At 44.6% G+C, this 18,263-nt stretch overlaps 1 protein-coding gene across 4 annotated transcripts in view; it reads left to right on the top strand.

Annotated features, from left to right (window-relative positions):
- Positions 1-17,622, top strand: part of TOX2 (TOX high mobility group box family member 2) — a 272,150-nt gene extending 254,528 nt beyond the window's left edge. For all 4 annotated transcript variants that reach the window (XM_030533449.1, XM_030533452.1, XM_030533451.1 and 1 more), the window contains 3 exons: positions 5,152-5,559; positions 7,872-8,002; positions 17,101-17,622. In XM_030533449.1, the coding sequence (XP_030389309.1) occupies positions 5,152-5,559; positions 7,872-8,002; positions 17,101-17,137 (576 nt within the window). In that variant the 3' untranslated portion in view covers positions 17,138-17,622. The remainder of the gene's footprint in view (positions 1-5,151; positions 5,560-7,871; positions 8,003-17,100) is intronic.
- The last annotated feature ends 641 nt before the right edge of the window (positions 17,623-18,263 follow it).

Genomic DNA, 18,263 nt, shown 5'->3' with positions numbered 1-18,263 from the left:
GAAACAGAAGTCTGCAGTGCATTTAAGAAGGGGATAAGGGTGCTGTTTCCCCATGCCAGGTTAGGAGAAAGGTTAAAAGCAAATGTGAATGAATTCCTAGAAAACGGGAAAGTGTACCATCCCAAACAATGAAGAAATAAATAGCTAATTAGTGCCATAACAGCTGTGAGCTGGGTAAATAACACATGGCAACAGCAATAGTAAAAAAATAAAACAACCTCCTCTGCTATAGAGGATTAATCCAGTTCAGAGGAAAAAGGATGGAGAGAGAATGGATCCACCACTTTCAATTCTGGAAGTGTATGAATGTCACTCACAGTGAGGTCCTAGGCGGTGCTTAATTTATGCCAGGGGCTGAGCCCTGACATCTCTCGGCTTGGCAGTTCAGAGCCCTGGCACTTCTGGGCTTGGCAGTTCAGAGACTTGGCCCCTTTGGCCTTGCTGCTTCAGTTATGAAAGTAAAAAAATTGAGCCCAGGAACCTCTTTTGTTATAAATTAAGCACTGGCCCCAGGACATTTGTATCACACTCCTGAGATCTTGGCTCATCTGCTGCTGCTGCTTGGGTGTTCCTTATGCCTCCTTTTTACCTTCATGGTTTTATATGGTAAATTTCATTCTCTTTGCTGTACCCCTTTACATCCCTGTGCACTTTCTGACATGAAGCCATTGTGGGTTCTCAGCAGCTCTGGCCATCTCTGTGGGGTTGGGTCTCAGGTCGGCTGTCATTGAGTCACATGGGCTCTGAGGTGTCCCAAGTCAGAAGGAGGGTATCAGATTGAGCGTTGCTCTGCACAGCATGGACTCAGGGAGACAGATGACGAAGACGTAGTGGTGTTTGGGGAATGTTAGCATTAGCAAAGGGCGTGGGGAAGGACAGAACTGGGGGAAAGTAGCCACAGGGCGTGTGATGGACAGGAGGGACCCAATGAGCAGGGCCTAAGCAAGGGCTAGGGAGGCTGAGACTAGCTAGAGGCAAGTGTCCCCATGCTGAAGAAGGATAGTAGCAGGACGGGAATCAGGTTGACATGGGAAGGGGAGGAGACTTGGGTGGGAGGAACAAGAAATAGGGATGGATTGATGGGAAAAATATCAACAGTTTGCCTAAACATCCAAATCTCATACTCTGAATGCTGCCTTTTAAGTGTCTTCCATTGCTAGTTCCTTGCTGGCAAGGGACTGCCTGCCCTCAGTGACTGTTATCAGTGCTGTCTCTCCTCCTGGACCATGGTAGTGCATCTCTACTTTGGCTACCACTCTAGAAGAAGCAGAGGCAGATTTCCGTGCTGCCTATGGCCCACACAGGCTGACATCACACATGCACATCGCTCAGCCAGACAGAACTCTAAAGGAGCCACGGCTTGGCTACGTGGCTCATCAACGTGACTCAAATGCTGCACATGGCTTCAGCCGACAAGGTCCATGGAAACGGAACATCCTCATCAACCTCCTGTAGAAAATGGGAGGCGTAGAGACAAATCACCAGTAAATGCCTTTCCTTGACTAGTGACAGTCAGCCAAGGAGAGGCCCAACCCACTTGTGAAACCACAGAGGCAGAATCTTAGATATAGGGCATCAGACTGACTTTCTCCTCCTCTCTCCCAATTGCAGTAGTATGTGAATATCCACTGTATGACATTGGAACTAGGTGTAGCTCTTGGCCCTTTCCTGCAGAGGGCAGAACCAAACTAAGCTTCTGTCCTTGCTGAAGGAGTGGTGGGAGGGGACCGAATATATGATTTCCTTTAAGAATTGAGGGTCCCTGGCATGGAAAACTGTTAAAAGTTGCATGGGCTGACAGCCCCCAGAGTGAAAATATGTCAGACTGAGAGCTTAGTGATGTCAGCCTGTTGTTAATATTGCACACAATTATACTTAATGTTAAAAATAAACCCACATGGCTTAAACTGGAATTTAATTACAAGCGGAGTAACTACATGTCATGCTGTGCAGCGAGCACTGAGGCACCTTGCCTCAGAGTTAACTGAGCCACACTTGAAGGTTAAGAGCTGTGCCAAAAAGGTCAAAAAGGAAATAATCTAAGTCCCTTTCATTGGTTTAAGAGTTTTAAAAGATTCATAACCGCTCTGAATGTTTTTAGTACGAGCTTGCCTGGCTCTTTTGATATTGGAATTCTGTTTGTGCTGCCTTTAATACACTGGAGCTGTATCTCGGGGCATATAACAAGAAAGCAATAATCACTGTTGTGTGGGGGAGGGGTGAGAGAGAGCAGGAGTTTTAAAGGGTGTTTCATATTTAAGTAAATGTGGAGATGAGATCATTTAGAGGCAAAAATATTTCCTGTGTCTGTTTGTGCCTTAGAAACTTGCCTGTTGCTTCAGAGAAGTAAATAAGTATTTGCAGTTAGATAAACTTAGTATTTGCTGTATGCAAGTAAGCATAGGGAGGTACAAGGGGCTATTGCAGGTGGGGCCCAATCCTGCTCCAGACAGCGTCTACACACACTGCATTGTCCCAGCTGACCTTCCTACTAGGGCTTAGTTTTATTGGAAAGTCAAATCATAAGGCAGTGTTGCCTAGTGAATAGAGCTCTGGACTGTGCTCAGGAGACCTGGGTTCTAGTCCTTGCTCTGCCACTGGCCTGCTGGGTGACCTTGGGCAAATCATTTCACCTCCCTGTGCTTCTGTTTCCCCATCTGTAAAATAGGGATAATAATACTGCCCTCTTTTGTAAAGTGCTGGCTAAGAGCTCATGCTAGTGTTACTATATTATTAAGAAAATGTAGATTTCAGCCTAGCTTTCTCTTTGAGCACAGCTTCTGCTAGAGTTTCCCTGCACAGGGCCGGCTTTATGACCCGCGGGGCCTGATTGGAATACTCGGCGGCGGTCCAGGGCTTCGGCGGCACTTCGGCAGCGGGGGGTCTGCTCTGGGTCTTCCGCGGCATCGAAGGACCCACCCACCTCTGAAATGCCACCAAAGACCCCCGGAGCAGATCCCCCAACACCAAAATGCCACCGCAGACCCCCGGAGCAGGGCCCCCTTAGGCGCGGGCACGGGGCCTGATTCCGGGGAATCGGTGTAAAGCCGGCCCTGTCCCTGCAGGAAATCATCTTTCCCAGCCTAGTTCCCTCTGCCCCATAGATCCCCTCCAACCCCATTTCTATCCTGATTGGAGCTAACAAGATCTATCTGACAGTGGGAGATGGCAGTAATTCATCTGACTCTGTATGCAAGGCTCTAGCACTACCGTACAGGGCCCTAGCCAGTATAGTCCTGTTACATGCAGATATTGAGACGAGATTGTTTATCTTATGTAAGATTCCCGTTCCTTTAAGAACCACCTCTGGACTTCTGCAGTTACTGAGGATGTGGACATGTCCAACTTTTGTGTATGTGTTTATAGGTTTGATCATTCACCATTTGAAATCAACTGCAAAACTCCAATCAGCGGTGCAGGATCCTATGTATGTGTTTCTGTGTCTGTGAGACTATTAGGGCCTTTTCCCTCCCAGCCCAGTTTCTTCTCCTTGGTCCTGCACCAAGGCATTAAGCCTTAGTTGATTGCATCACAATCAGTTACCATGGAAGATAAGTGATGTCCCAAATCCAGCATCCTGATTGATCTGCAGGATCAAAGAGGAGGATGCAATGGGCAGCAAGAGAGCAAAGCCATTGTACAAACACACACACTGCAGCATTCGTAACTGTCAGGGTCAGAGCAGCTGAAAAGTGACTGTTTGCGAGGGGCAGTTTTGACTCTAATAGATTTCAAGTTCTGCCTGACCTAACAGCCTCTCACTAAGTCTGCCTAGAGCAACTCGTGGGATCTTTCCCTGAGCCGACAACAGGCAGTGACATAAGGCAGTGAACTTAGCATCTGAGGGCAGTGGAGCACTAGCAGGGCTTGTGAAGGGTTTATGTGCAACAGTGGGTGGGGTGGGGTGGGGTGGGAGAGGCTTGAGGTTATGGCAGAAGTACTGGGAGTGTGCCTGAGGTGTGAGATGTTAGTGCTGTTTGTGTTACTGCAGCAGCAGCAACTGTTGGGCTCAGTCCTGAGAAGTAGTGAGAACTTACATTTGCTGGGACAGAATAACAGTCTTTCCCAGGCCCAACAAAATGTACTGAAGTTATTGCTATAATATGCTGCTGTTTACAGGGAGATGGGTGTGGGCAGTTAATTGCTGGGGCGGGGACATGAGATTTTCCTAATTTCAATTAATCCAAAGGTCACATGTCTGCAGAAGGACAACCCTGTGTTGAGTGAAAGTCAGATTAGGCAGTGCTCCCTTTTTCTCTGGCAGGAAGAAACTGTTAGTTACATTATAAAGCCCTCATGAAAAACCCTGCTTGCCCAAGCCAAAAAATATCCCATGAATTCCTCTTTGTTCCAAAATTAGGCCATTCCTGCATTGTACTTTATGAAGCCCTGTCAGGATTGCAGAAATTCACAGAATTAAGAAGTCAGCATGTTACAGTTTTTTTAACTGGAAAAGAAAGTGATTCTATCACCCATCTCTCTGGGTCTAAAAGTGAACTGCAGGCAGGCACCAGTTCTGAGGAGTTTGCCTTCCTTGTGCTCCAGTCGCTTTGGAGTCCACTGCTGAGTACTGGGCTTGATTTTCCTGGCTTTGGATATTGCTGCCCGTCTGGTTTTACAGGCCAGCTGGCTTGAGTTGGGTGGATGGGAGGAGAAACAAAGGAAAGGAAGGTGTTACCTGTGCACCTTTGTATTGTGGAGCCTGCAGAGGAGATGAGAATCAGCATGGAGGGATTTTAACGGGAAGGATTCAGTGACTGAGAGCAGTGGGTGATGGTGCCAATCTGAGAGGGCTGAGGGTATAAGGTGGGGAAGAGAATCAGGGAAACTGAAATGACCTTTGCTGCAAGATGTTAGTGAACAAAACTGTGGGGAGCACAACTGAGTCAGTGTGAGCCACGTGGTAACTGTGTGTTTATATAGTGTTTAAAACTGTGTCTGAGCTTGTTGTTATTACCTTATTACCCTAGTCATGAACCTGGACCCATTGCGCCAGGCGCTGTACAAGCACGGAACAATCGTGAGCACTATCCTCAGTGTGGGAGTGGCGGAGGCAGAGTGCCTGTAAGGGAACAGGCAAAGGTGGATGATGATGTTTTCTTCATTTAAAGAACTCCTTTTTCATTTGACCCTCGTTCTGTTTTCTTGCAGAGCTCTGCTGATCAGGGTGAGACGAAAAGCGCCCAACCCAACCAACCTTCCAAAATGATACCACCAAAACAGCCCATGTATACGATGCCACCACAGGCCTCTTCGCCTTATCCTGGCTTAGGTTCATTCCTGTCCCCATCAGATCTGCAGAGTTACCGGGGACACCCTCACCCCAGCCTCTCCCGAACCCTCAGTTCCAAACCCATGTTGCCCAGCATCAGTGCCTCGCCACCTCCTTCTTTCCAAATCAGCCCTCCTCTCCATCAGCAGCTGTCTTTGCATCACCCACAGAGCTCCCTCCTCAACCAGTCACTCAGCATGCAGCAGGTCCCACAGCAATCCATCTTGTCTCCTTCCATGGCACTACAGGTACAGCCCCCAATGAACGCTTCACCTCCAGGGCAGCAGGTGAGTGGCCTGGATCCTGAATACCACTCTAAAAGGGAACACATTTTTAAAGCAAGATCTGCTGTGCATTAGAGACTGTACTCTCAGCTTAAGTTTCTCATGTTATCGGTGGAGCCTATTACTAACAATGATTTTCCAGGTCATGACAGTACTAATGTGGCACTTTGGGCAAAGATGTCACTCTAAGAGAGTATTGTCAACTTCCCTAGCCCTGAGACTCTCCTGAAGATGGCCGCTGGATCTGTTACCTCCCAACTCTGTTGTTTGTCTGACATTTTAGGGCAGGAGTTTGAAAAGGGAGTAAGCAGCTTAGGAGCATAAATCCTGTTGACTTTCATTGTATGTCTCCATGATCTGCCATTTACACCCCCGGCTGCAATGTAAACGTGCCTTTAGACTCCCATAGCAGTCAAGAATGTACCGGGTGGAAGTTCTTGTAAGACAAAGGGTCCCCTAGTTGTCTGTTGGGCTTCAGGTGAATTTAGCAGGGTGGAGTCCAGCTTTCTTTTCATCTGACACAGTGCCCAGGATAATCAGGCAAAGAAAGCATGTGTGACAGCACTGAAATAAAGGATGAAAGCTCCTGGGATAACAACAGAGGTGAATGTAGGATTTTTTTTTTCTTCAGAGGTTAGCATGTGGGAAGAGAAAATAACTTAAAAATGCAGAGGGAAAAATCAAACGTTTAATGGAATATGATTGATTTTCCAATGACTTCCCAGCAGTGGGAAAAATTACCCAATTCACTTGCTTGATAGAAGAGTAGAAGGATAAAAAACGGGCTTAACTTTAATTGCCTGGCAGCAAAGTAGTTCCTGTAGTGTGTGCTCACATGCAGACTCCCTACCTTAAGATGAACAAACCATTCTTTGCAATGTCCAAACTCAGCCTGTGAGCCCACATTTAGAGGGGCACGTCATGGGTTTCTGATATAAAGAAAATAAACCAGGAAGAGAGAGAGCTTTTGGATAAATGGGCAATGGTGCAAAGTACACCCCTAAAGGGAACACTCTGGCATTGGCTAGGGATGAACGGGATGACATAAGAGATCTTTTCCATCTCTAATTTCTAGGAGTCTCCGATTCTCCCATGTAACTAGAGCTGGGTGAACTATTCCGAGTGGAGGGCTTACTCTATGAATTTTACAGTTGGCAGATAACTAATCTGATGAATCTTTTACCCCATTATTCTCCCAGCCAGAGAACCTAACTGAATAATTTGTTGTATCATTTATTTATTAAATATGTTTCACAAAATTCATCAAATAATATAATTAATGAACAGGGTTTTTCCATGATTCTGCCCATCCTATTCAGGACCAACTTTGAGAAAAGATCATTTGATAACTTTGGCATATAGAGTAGTGGAGAAAAGTATAATGTGAAATGGGCCTTGGTAACAAAATTCTCCCTCAGGCTATTAAAAGACGACATATCCAAGAGCTCAATATCATGCATAGTCCAGATGTCTTTACAGAGCAATAACTTCAGTATTGGCATGGTGTGGTCCTGTGTAAGCAAAGGTGGCCACCATATAGAGTGGGGATAAGTGACAATCATACGGCAATCGTTTAAAACGAGGTGCTGGCAAGGTTGGACGCAGATTTTTTTAAAGCTTAATTCCACATATTTTGTTAGCTACTTAAATATCAAAAGTGAATGTTTCGGGAGAAGCCATGTTCTCAGTCAAGTTGCTGCCTTGGTTCATTGTTAATATCTGTTCCCTAACATTTGATAATCAGGTCACCCGTGCACAAACAGTATCATGATAGGTTTTCAGATAATACGAACTCCCACCGTCCCTGTTAAACTGTCAGCCATGACAGTTGATGGAGAGAATGTTGCCTGTGTGGATTTTCTTTGCCTTGTTACTGTACATTAGGACAGGCTAATGTGTTATTGCAAAGAGAACCGCACTTGAGATGGGAAAATGCCTTTCATTACCAGAATGCTGATGCAGACAAAGGCTTTTATCACGCTGCATATTCTGCAGCTGTTTACCAAAGCTCTCCCTAGGAGAGAGACCCTTAAAAACATGAGAGAGAAACAGTGAGGTAAAGTAAATGTTGTCCTTGTATCACGGGTCATTGTGAAATGGTTTCACTTTCCCATTCAGTTCTTAAGCACATGCTCAAGTCCTTTTGATTTCAGTAAGATTATGCACATGTTTAAATGCTCGTCTTAGCTTGGTTTGCCCTTACTTTCTGGGCAGCATATTTGGACATGCATAGGCAAACATTAACTAGAACTTCTGCTTATCTACCTGTTTGTATGGGTGTAACTTTTTCTTTCCTTCTTTGTCTCCCCACACAGGACTTTTCACATATTTCATCTGAGTTTCAAAACAGTGTTGGACCCCGGTCACCTGGTGCATCAAACCCCCCAGGAAATACCGATTGGGACAATGATTACTCCAGCAGAGAGTGTGGAATTAACCACTGCAGGCCAGTAGACAAAACTATATACTACTGACATGCTTGGAGAGCTGTCTGCACTGTTTTCTTATGGTCAGACACATGATAGTTTATAACTTCAAGAAAGGAAAATGTAAAAGAAATCAAAATGCCCTGTTCCAAAAACATGCATTATTTTAACGTTACAGTGCTCCTTTTATTTTAACCTGGGTTCCTGGGAAAGTGAGCTGTCCTGTCCCCAAAACAATTGTTTGAACCTGACGACTAAAATGATAAAAGGATAACTCAGTGAAAGCTCCAATTAGCTTCAGCTCACTTTCATTCCTGAGTTGTGGAAGCAGTTTCTGCAGTGTTTCCAAATGCCGCTGAGCAAAGTTTTAATCAGCACTTTTTGGCCCCCCAAAAAAGGGTGGAGGGGAGGTGGTACACATCCACAGCTGTGTAAATTGGTAGAGCTCTGCCAGCTTACACCAGGTGGAGGTCTGCCCCAAAATGTCCAGCAAGTTCTGCTAATGAAGGTAAATGAAGCTGTTCAATTGTCCCTTCTGCCCAGGCTAATCTAAAGCATTCTACGCAAGCAGGCCATTTGAAAATTACACATACATTGAATATAAACATATTATTTAAAAAAGGAAAGAAAATAACTGAATTTTCTTGTGTAAGTAAATGCACAGTAAAAGCACATTTACGTTGAGCAGAACAGGCCAGCCTGACCCACTGCTGTTATGTGCATTGGACAGTTCTTTTCTCATCCCTACCAATATGGTTCTCATTCACTGAAGTGAAAAATCCAGCTTGATTAGTTTTGACTTGTTAAGTTTTGAAAATGTGAAAGACCTTTTCAAGTATTAGCAAGGATGGCTTCCCCCTGGCATGTGCTGGTTTATCAAGAGGAGCAGCTTCTTGTAACCAGAGAGAGGTTGATTTGCTGCCCCCAAACTTGAGAAAACAAGATTTGTTCTCTTGACTGGACAGCTTCTGTTTCGGGGGGGGAGGAGAATGCAGAGCCTAATCCTGAAAGATGGTTGACTTCAGTGGGAGCTGTGGTATTGCAGTACTATGTCTACAGACAATAGACTAGTCTTTCAGCTTCCAAAATATTGGCCTCTACCACTTAAGCTAAAGAACTCGCCTGGCTAACACTAGTAGTAGGTCCATTATCTTTTCTGTAGGGCTGAGCATTAGAGAACAGCATGCCTCATACTCACAAAGTATTTTACAGCAGGCCTCCACATGTCTCAGGACAAGGCCTGTAAATTCTGCAGGGCTGAAGAGAGCTCTTTCTCGTTATGCAGGGATGAGAATTACGCTATTAAGGATGTCAATGGAAAGTTCAGTGCAATGACCTTCAAACTCCAAGGAAAGAATAAGCTAAAACTCTGAAAGCATCTTAGTTCTTGAAGTTGAGAGGGGGGTGGGTGTATTAAAAGCACTCCAGCCTCTGCTGTATCCATTCCTCGTGGCACAAAAGTGTAGTGATAAGCAATTGGGAGTCATTCTGTTTACCCTGTGAGATGTGGATGCTGCCCACTCTGAAAATGTGGAAGGAGAAGCATGATTGTTTTCTGAGTGCTGTTTGACTTGCCTGAAGTATAGTGCTGTACTGGAACATAGTGCTTTCACTATAGATAATAGCAAGCTTACAGGTATTTTGGAAATACAACACTCCTCTGTGCCAGCAATGCAATTATGATCTCTTGATTCAGGCCAGATAGCACATACATTGTATTTGTTTGGGGCAAGTAAATAATCTGCTGAGCTTGTAGGATGCTTTGGACTTCTGTCTACTTGAAACATTATTATTGCAGACTTTTCAGGGAAACCTTTGCGGAGAGTCCTTACGATCTGTATAGACAGTCTGAACGAAGTGAACTGCCTCCCAGACCTCGGGAAGGTACTTTTGGGTATTAAAGCCAAATGTTAATACCTGGGTGCCTAAAATCAGGCATGTACATCTAAGAGGGTCCTGATTTTTAGAGGTGCTGAGCACCCACAACTCCCATTGCAGCCATGTAGGTCCACATTTTCAAAAGAGGCTTCAAATTTTGGGCACCTCAGACCTGACTAATGAATCGTCATCTTGGAAAATCTTAGCCAAGGTCTCTGAAGTTGGGGCACTCAAATTTGAGATGCCCAAATGCTCAGAGCATCTTGTGCCGGCCCCTTCAAGGTGACTGAAGTTGGGCCTCAACAACTGAGGTACCCGAACTTGCTCATTATTTCTGATAATGTTTATTGTTAAGTATTAGTATGTCAATGGTATGCCAGAGTGCTGGCCCAGAGCCCCCGTGTGTGGTAGATGTCGTACAAACACAGCCCAGATAGGCCATCCTGCCCAGGAAAGCTTACCATCGAAATAACAGTGGCCTGAGGACATCTTTTCCAGAGGTGCTGAGCACCTGACAATCTTGTTGGCACCAGCTGCCATTGTAGGTCCTCACCAGTTATGAAAGCACAAAGCACCTCCATTTGGGCACCAGAATTCAAGACACACAGGATCAGTGGCCAGTTTTGAAAATGTGGCCCTAGGCACCTAAGAGACATCTGAACATTTTGGCCTGAAGGAGCAGCGCTGGATACCAAACGTATCAGGAAAAAGAAAATCCTCTTTAGATCCAGCAGCAGCAAATGAACATTTACACTCCAGAGCTTGAGACAGTGATTCCGGTCAGGGCAGGAAGAGTTTCCACAGCTTTGCCTGCAGGAACAGTCAGGCCAGCATTCTGAGATCAGCTGGCTCTCCCTGCTGGTCCTTTGGGCATCTCAGGAGCAGGTAGCTCTGAGGAAGTAGCCCTTGTTCTCTGGGGAAGTCAGAGGAAAGTGAGGTGGTCTTCTTGTGCTATTTATGATACCTTGGGAGAAAAATAAGTGATACTCAATGTGAACATCAGCGTTCAGGGCTGTCCTCAGTAGCCTCTTTCAAGCACTTAACGAGTCATCAGTGAGTTTGTTTTATAAATATTACATGCATTTATCTCTGGTGAAAGGTGCTGGATTTTCAGGCCTAGGGATAAGTCGCACACACCTTTCCTCCAAACTCCATGGAGGGAGCTCTCTGGGGACTGGGTGGGGTGAGAAGTTCCCCATAGCGCGCCCCTCCAGGCATCCTGATAGAGGTAGTTAGATAAAAAGTGTATTATACAGAACACTTGGGTACCATGGTAGCCGCATGACGCACCAATGTAATTGGCCAGTGTGAGATGTGTGTTGCTAAAACAAGCTCTTTAATAACCTGACAAAAAGCTGTATTGTATGCACAGGGCCCCATGCGATTCATGATCAAAGTTCATGCATTTCATGCCTTTGTCACAGAGAAAATATCAAATTTCACGGGTTTATCTCAGATTCCTGGAAGAATAATATTAAAACCACGCTGATTACGAAGAGAATGCCAGAAAATATTGATAGCAAATTATAACAATGAACTGAACTGAGTTCTTTCCACTTGTACAGACAAGGCTCAGTACTGAAGAAACACAGTTCCTAAGGCTCTTAGAACTAGAACAGGGGTTCTTGAACTTCATTGCACCACGACTCCCTTCTGACAAAAATTATTACATGTCCCCCTTCCTGGGGTCTGAAGCTTGAGCCTGCCAGAGCCCCGCTGCCCCATGCAGACGGGGGGCAAAGCCCAAGCCCTTCAGCCCCAGGCGGGGGGCCTATAACCTTAACCTTGCTGCCCAAGATTGAAGCCGAAGCCTGAGCCCCACTCCCCAGGGCTGAAGACTTTGGCCCCGTGTGGCACGTCTCAGGCTTCGGCTTTGGCTTTGGCCCTGGACCCGGGCCCCAGCAAGTCTAAACACCAGCCCTGGCAACCCCACTAAAATGGAGTCATGACTCACTTTGGAGTCCCAACCCACAGTTTGAGAACCACTGTACTACAGAGACACATTCTGTTGGAAGCCCAGTTTCCAAAGCCGCATTATTGCATTTCAGAGTCAAATTCTTATTTCTTTGTAAGCACAGTTTGTCAGTGATTGTACCCACAATAATGAACTTGCACCTCTTGCACTTATTAAAACCTGGTATTTGCTGCCAAGATGCATGGTTTGCAGTGTCTATGGTGCATACATATTTTTTCAGGAGGACTCATTTTGCTTAGCTTTGAATGCTTGGCTCTGTATGTCTCAATGAGACTATAACTCCATCTGTCTATGTAAGTACTTGTATGTGAAAGCTGAATGTCTCCATAGCATCTCCAACAAACTTCACGGTAATTTGCAGATCACATTAAATGTTAAACAGGACTGCTCTTCTCCCATCATTTCTACTCTTGGCTATGGATTGTTGACCACATGAATAAACTGACTTTGTATCAACAAAGTTTAGGCAATGCATGCTCTGTCATAAAGGAAATTCATATCTCATTGGGTTTGATTGATTGGCGCAGCTTTCAGTGTTATCAGATAATAACTAGATCGGGTAATTCCCACTTCAACCTCAAAATTGTGCTCAGTAGAACTGTAATTAAAGCAACACTCTGGGGAGAGAAATTAGCAATGGGCTGGTGAGAATCTGAATGTTTTCCATGGTGATGTGATTCTCAAAGTGCTCAGGTTCCCATTAGCTAGGGTTGTACAAACCTCCCTAAAGCAACAAGCAATCCCATCTTGCTTTCCAAATTAGTATTTTATATGATACTTGTCTGATCCATACATTTGCTTTGTTTCTATATATTTGTAGTCATCTTGGCCATTCTCTCGGCCAATGTTGCATTGTTCTCCTGAGTCTGTTGTCCAGACAACTTTTAAATGAGTAACAAGATTGTGCTTCCCTCAGGAGACTATTCCGCATCAACTAACTCCTTGGTGTTAGGAAATATTTCCTGATAATTCAGCTGAAATTTTGCTTACCTCAGTTTAATACAATTACTGCTAATTATATCCCACTAAATGATTATGCTGTTGCATTTATACCCTTCAAATACTGATATATAATGGTCACATATTCCTTCAGTTATCACTCGGCCCAGCTGTGCATATTCACTGTTTTAAATATTTCTTCATCAATCAGTTCCTCCTAACCCTTCATTATCATGTTGATTTTACAAAACTCCACCCAATTTTTCCATATCTTTCTGGTCCTGAGTTGGAGAACTGGAAGTAATAATACAGCTGTTATCTCCCTATTGCTGCCTAAAGAGTGGCTATCATTTATCGGATTTGTTGCAATCTAGAACCGTGAAATTGTGTGGCCTTCATTTTCCCAGATATATCACAAGCTACTGACTCGAGTTGTCTCTTCTCTGTCACCCCTTGGCCTCTTTCACCATCACCGTTTCTCAAGTACCTACTGAATACCAGGATTTTGGATCGCTTTCCTTCAAGTATTTCAGCTTGAAGCTCATTTTGTGATTACCTGCCAATCTTTCTAATCTCTCCAGGCCCCTTTGCATGTTTCCTCTGCCCTCATTGGCAGTTGCAGTTCTTCCCAGTGTAGCATCATCTGCAGATTTCATTTATGTTTAGCTCCCCCATCTAGATCTTTGTAGGTAGCACTTCACTGAACACCTCCTTACGATTTAAGGCATTATAATTCCCCAGGCCTATAACCACTTTTCCAATCTGACAGTCATTTACAAGAGTTAATATTTTCAATAAGATTATTCAAGACACTGTAGTAAATGCTGTACTGAAATCCAAACTGAGGCCCTCTATTGCGTTGTCTGCATCTGATAATTAGGTGATTTGGTAAAAAGAAAAAACGTATCCCAGTAGCTCTGGCATGGTGTTTTCATTATAAACCCATGCTGGCGATTGCTTGTAGTAGCTGGTGTCCTCCAGGTCAGCGGTGATTGATCTTGAAAAGCTGAAGAACTAATAGGTCATCAAATGGAGTTGCAGAGAGATGTAAAAACCATCTCAGTTCTGTGGTTGTGATGTTCACGTCGTGACAACGCACTGCCATGATTCATCAGCATCATGTCCTGGTGCAAACATTGCAAGACAATGTCTCATCTCCATGGGCTGATTGTCTTTGTGACTCTGTAACTCCATTCAGCAAATTTTCTCCCCTCACCGCACTCCACCTTGGTTACAAGGAGAGAGTGAGGGATGGTCTCCTCTTCATCCCTCTGTACCTGGGAAAGATTCCCCACTTGCACTCCCTTTCTGGAGCCCTCTGCACGCTCCCCACAGCCTCACTGGTGGAAGAAGCACTTCTGGAATCAGCTCAGCTTGTTCTCATGCACAGCAAGAGGCTCTGATCAGATCCTGTCGCTTGTGTCACCCCTACATTCTGTATAAAACTCTAGAGCCACACGGTGAGCACTGGTACTCAGGCTTTTTAGTATTTGCACCATGATATTAGTAGGGACTGATGTTACCGGAGGGATATTACCAACACGGATGGGCTTTCCCTTGTAAAGATGCTACTACGTGTGTTCTTTTCCAGTTATGTGGTATCTGCCTGGCTCATAGTTTCTCAAAGATATGGTCAGTTGTCCAGTCCTTATAACCCTCATAACTACTTATTATGATTTGCTATTCTTTGGCCCCATTTCCCCACCATCCTCTGGGCACCTTACCAAAGCTGAATAATTTACTTTGGGATGCATATCAACCAGGCCTGCAGACTTGTGTATGCTCAGTTTGTCCAAACGAGGAGACGCTCACTAACTCCTACTAATGACTGGGAGAGCCATTCCAGATGGCTGAATTTTCCAAATCAGCAACTGAGTGAATAAGCTCCATAAAAAAGCAAAGATAAAACATCACAAATAGACTGAGTTTGAATTCAGTTATTTATGGTAATGCATTGTAATAGACTAGGAAATGTTCTGTAGTGCATATTGCAAAGTTAATGAAGTTTTGGTACTAGAAGACCTCACTACTGCTCGTTGGTATTAAATCTTTGCTAGTGCAGTAGGGAAAGACTGTGCATTTTAAGTGCAAATTATAAAACATGCAGATTAGTGAAGTGTGGGCCAGGCTACGTTCCGTTGCTCTTGTTTTATCAACAGCTGCATCAACCAGGCCTTCAGTACTTCATTGCCCACATTCCTTAATAATCACACACACAAGAATCTCCCAAAGTTGTATCATTTTTCTGATCACCTTTTAAAGCCAGACTTTTTTATGGGGCTAAATTTGTTGGAGCAGATTTGTTTATATTATAAAAGCCATAAAAGAGCCTTCAAGAGTTCATGCCTTCGCTTCTGGCAACTCTAAGTACTTTACTTGCATGACATAACCCTCTAGACCTGGGAATGCCTCTTGCTTAGCTGGCTCCATTCCGTTGCTTGTGGCTAATACGTTCTCAATGGGACCAGCTAGGGTCATCTGCAGTCCACTGCTAATGGCAGCTTAAAAATTCAATTACCATAAGAAATTGCAGATGGCTCATTTTGGCCGAAAAGCGATTGGGCTGCGGCTGTTCTGTGGGTTCCATGCTGGGAAACTGCGTGGTATTATGTTGTGAATTCCTCTTGGGAAGTGTTACCATTGGGAGAGCAACAAGGAACATGATCTGGTAAGCCCACTGATTTTGGTGGGAGTGCCAGATTCATAGTGCACGTCTACACTGCACACTAAGCCCAGGCCCTGACTCAGGTTTGAGCCCAAGTCCCACTTCTGTCCAAACACAAATCAGTCTGACTTTGGCCAGCAAGTACTCAGAACCTAGGTCCTAGCACTCTGCAAAGGGGCAGAGGGGGTCAGAGTCCAAGTCCTTCTGTGACTCAAGACCAAGCCCTGTCACATTGCAGTGTGGACGCAGCTCAAGCTGCAGACTGAGTTAGAGGGTCTGCGTAGTGTAGCATGGCTGAGAGACCAGGTCTAGCAATTGTAAACCGAGGTTTACAGTGTAGTGTGGACGCTGAAGCACAGGCTTGGAACCACTGAGTCCACAGACTCCCACAGACCCAGGCTTAGTATGCAATGTAGACATACCCGTACAGAGCAAAGAACTCTTGCATAACAGAGTCTCTCTGGCATAGGTGGCCGTAAAATACTCAGAAGTTGTTTTGAGGCCTAAGGAGACAACCACTGTTGGACAGGAGATTTGGAGGCTGATCACAGATGTAAAGTAAACCCATTTATTTAGGGTCTAATCCTGGCCCTGGAAGTCAATGGCAAAAATCTCATCCACTTCAAGTGGGGCCAAGATTTCCATAAGTCTTGGCAGAGCAGGGCCCATGCAGAGCTCAGTTCTGCAAGCATTTACTACCAGGGGTAAGGTGTGCTTTTCCTGGGATTGCTCACAACACCAAGCACTAGGACTGGTACTAAGGCCCAGGTCCTCAAAGATATTTAGGCTCCCAACTTCTATTGATTTTGAAGATGAGTCCCTTTGTTAGGTCTGGATTCTGGTAAGCACCTACACAGGAAGATAGGTTAGGGGAGCAGGCAAGATGTCCCTCCTGACACCTGGCAGAAGGGCTTCTCAGAACAGCAGTCCCTGTACCCCATGGGGCTGCTCTTTATGTGTGCCCCAGGGCTCCCAACCCCCAAAAGGGCCAGCAAGAGTCAGGACTGTGACTCTGCCACCAGCATGCAGCGGGAGGGGTGCTGTGCCCCATGAATGGATAAAGCAGCTGGGTGCTCTCCTGTGCAGTGGGACGGGGGGGTGGGAAAGGAGGTCTGGACAGGACTGGGCCTCTGGAGCGCTTGCTCTCTCCATCCCTCTCTCATATATGCCAGTGCTTAATAGACATGACAGATATTTGTTAAAAACTGGTCACATTAAAGTATTTACTTGGGGGGGAGCCTAGTATGGAAAGTGTGTGAGGAGAATGAAAACTGAGAGCAAATGTTTGGCCGCCCTGTAAAATGCAGATGTTGGGGCAGGCCAGGAGCTGGTGTAGTGCTGGAGGCTCGTTAGGTTTATTGAAGTTCATTAAGAATTTAAAAGTGCCCAATTTGTTGCTGTTCTAATTTCCCGTTTGTCACATCAGGCATTGATGTTGCTGCTCTCACACGCACCCCCGGGCAGGCCAGTGCAGTTACATCTATTCAAATCTGCCTCATAACACCATAAAAACCATAAACCAGCTCAAAAGATACCGTCGCGATTTGTGGGACGGCGCATCTCTGTGCCCTCCCCTCCAATGCACCTTCCCTGAGGGTTGTTGATTTTGCAATTGCTGTGCTGCCTGTCTCACCACTCTCTGTCTTTTGTTTCCCTTACAGCATGCTGCCAAGGGACAAGTCACTCTACCTCACCTAAACCCGCCATCTCTTTCCAATAAGGCTCAAAGGAAGGACACTTGAGAGGGTCTATAATACAGACCACCCAGAGGGGCGTCACGCAAGTCATACAGACAAGAGAGCTGAGCTAACACGTCTCGTTGCTGGCTTCATTTCCAGGCTCTAAGAGCAGTTTTCTTTTATTATTTTGAACTCTAAAGTCTACTTTTCGTGGAAGCCCAAACCTCATAAATCATGAAGAACAAAAAAAAAACAACCAAACAAAAAAAATAAGAACACGGTTTGTCTGCTTGCCATCAGCTTAGCTATGGACTGTTTTCCTAGTGAACTGCTTTTAGACGCGGCGTAGGCACAGGTCTGGTGTCCTACCGCATTAGGCCGGCTCTGTAGGAGGATGCACTCTTTGACTTGCTAACAGCACTAAACTTTGTGCAGGAAAATGTGAAGTTTGTGTGAATATTGTACATGCAAAGGCCTTGGATGTCTGGCAAGAAAAAAAAAAAAGTAAAAACTATTCCTAGATGGGTGGGTGGAAAGAGCAGCTGGCAAAATATGAAAGGAAAAAATGTGAAAAAGATCATGAAAAAATATGATTTGTTGGATAGTTGTAAGTAGTTTACTAAGTGTTTTAGAACTGTGCTAAAGACATCTTTAAGATTTTTTTGTGGAAAAAAATTAGTAGTTTACTTTATAGTAAAAGCATTTTATATTAATTGTAGCACATTTTTTAGTTATACATAGAAGGGAGATGTGTATAAAAAAACAAAAACAAAAAAAAGCCTGCCAAACTTGTTTCTATTATTTGTACAGCAAGAAATGGACAATTTATATCCATGTTGTATGGCATTATTATATTTTTTTCAGCCATATGTCCATCTATTTAAAATTGCTGACAATGATTTTTGTCTATTTATGAAGAATTAGAAAGCAGAATTACAATTTATCATAAGGTGCATTTTTGGGGGTTTTTTAATTTTTTTTGATGGTGCTGTTTTCTCAGCACCCAGCACATTCAGTTCACAATGCTTATCTTACCTTTCTTTATAATAAAACATATGAAAAGTAGAAATGAACAAGATTCTTTTCTTATTTTGTGGGCAGCAGCCAGAGGTAATGCATACAAACTAACCACCCCTCATTGACTG

Source organism: Gopherus evgoodei, chromosome 14 (assembly GCF_007399415.2).
Source record: "Gopherus evgoodei ecotype Sinaloan lineage chromosome 14, rGopEvg1_v1.p, whole genome shotgun sequence".
Classification (NCBI taxonomy): Eukaryota; Metazoa; Chordata; order Testudines; family Testudinidae; genus Gopherus; species Gopherus evgoodei.
This window is presented reverse-complemented; position numbering and strand designations above follow the sequence as displayed.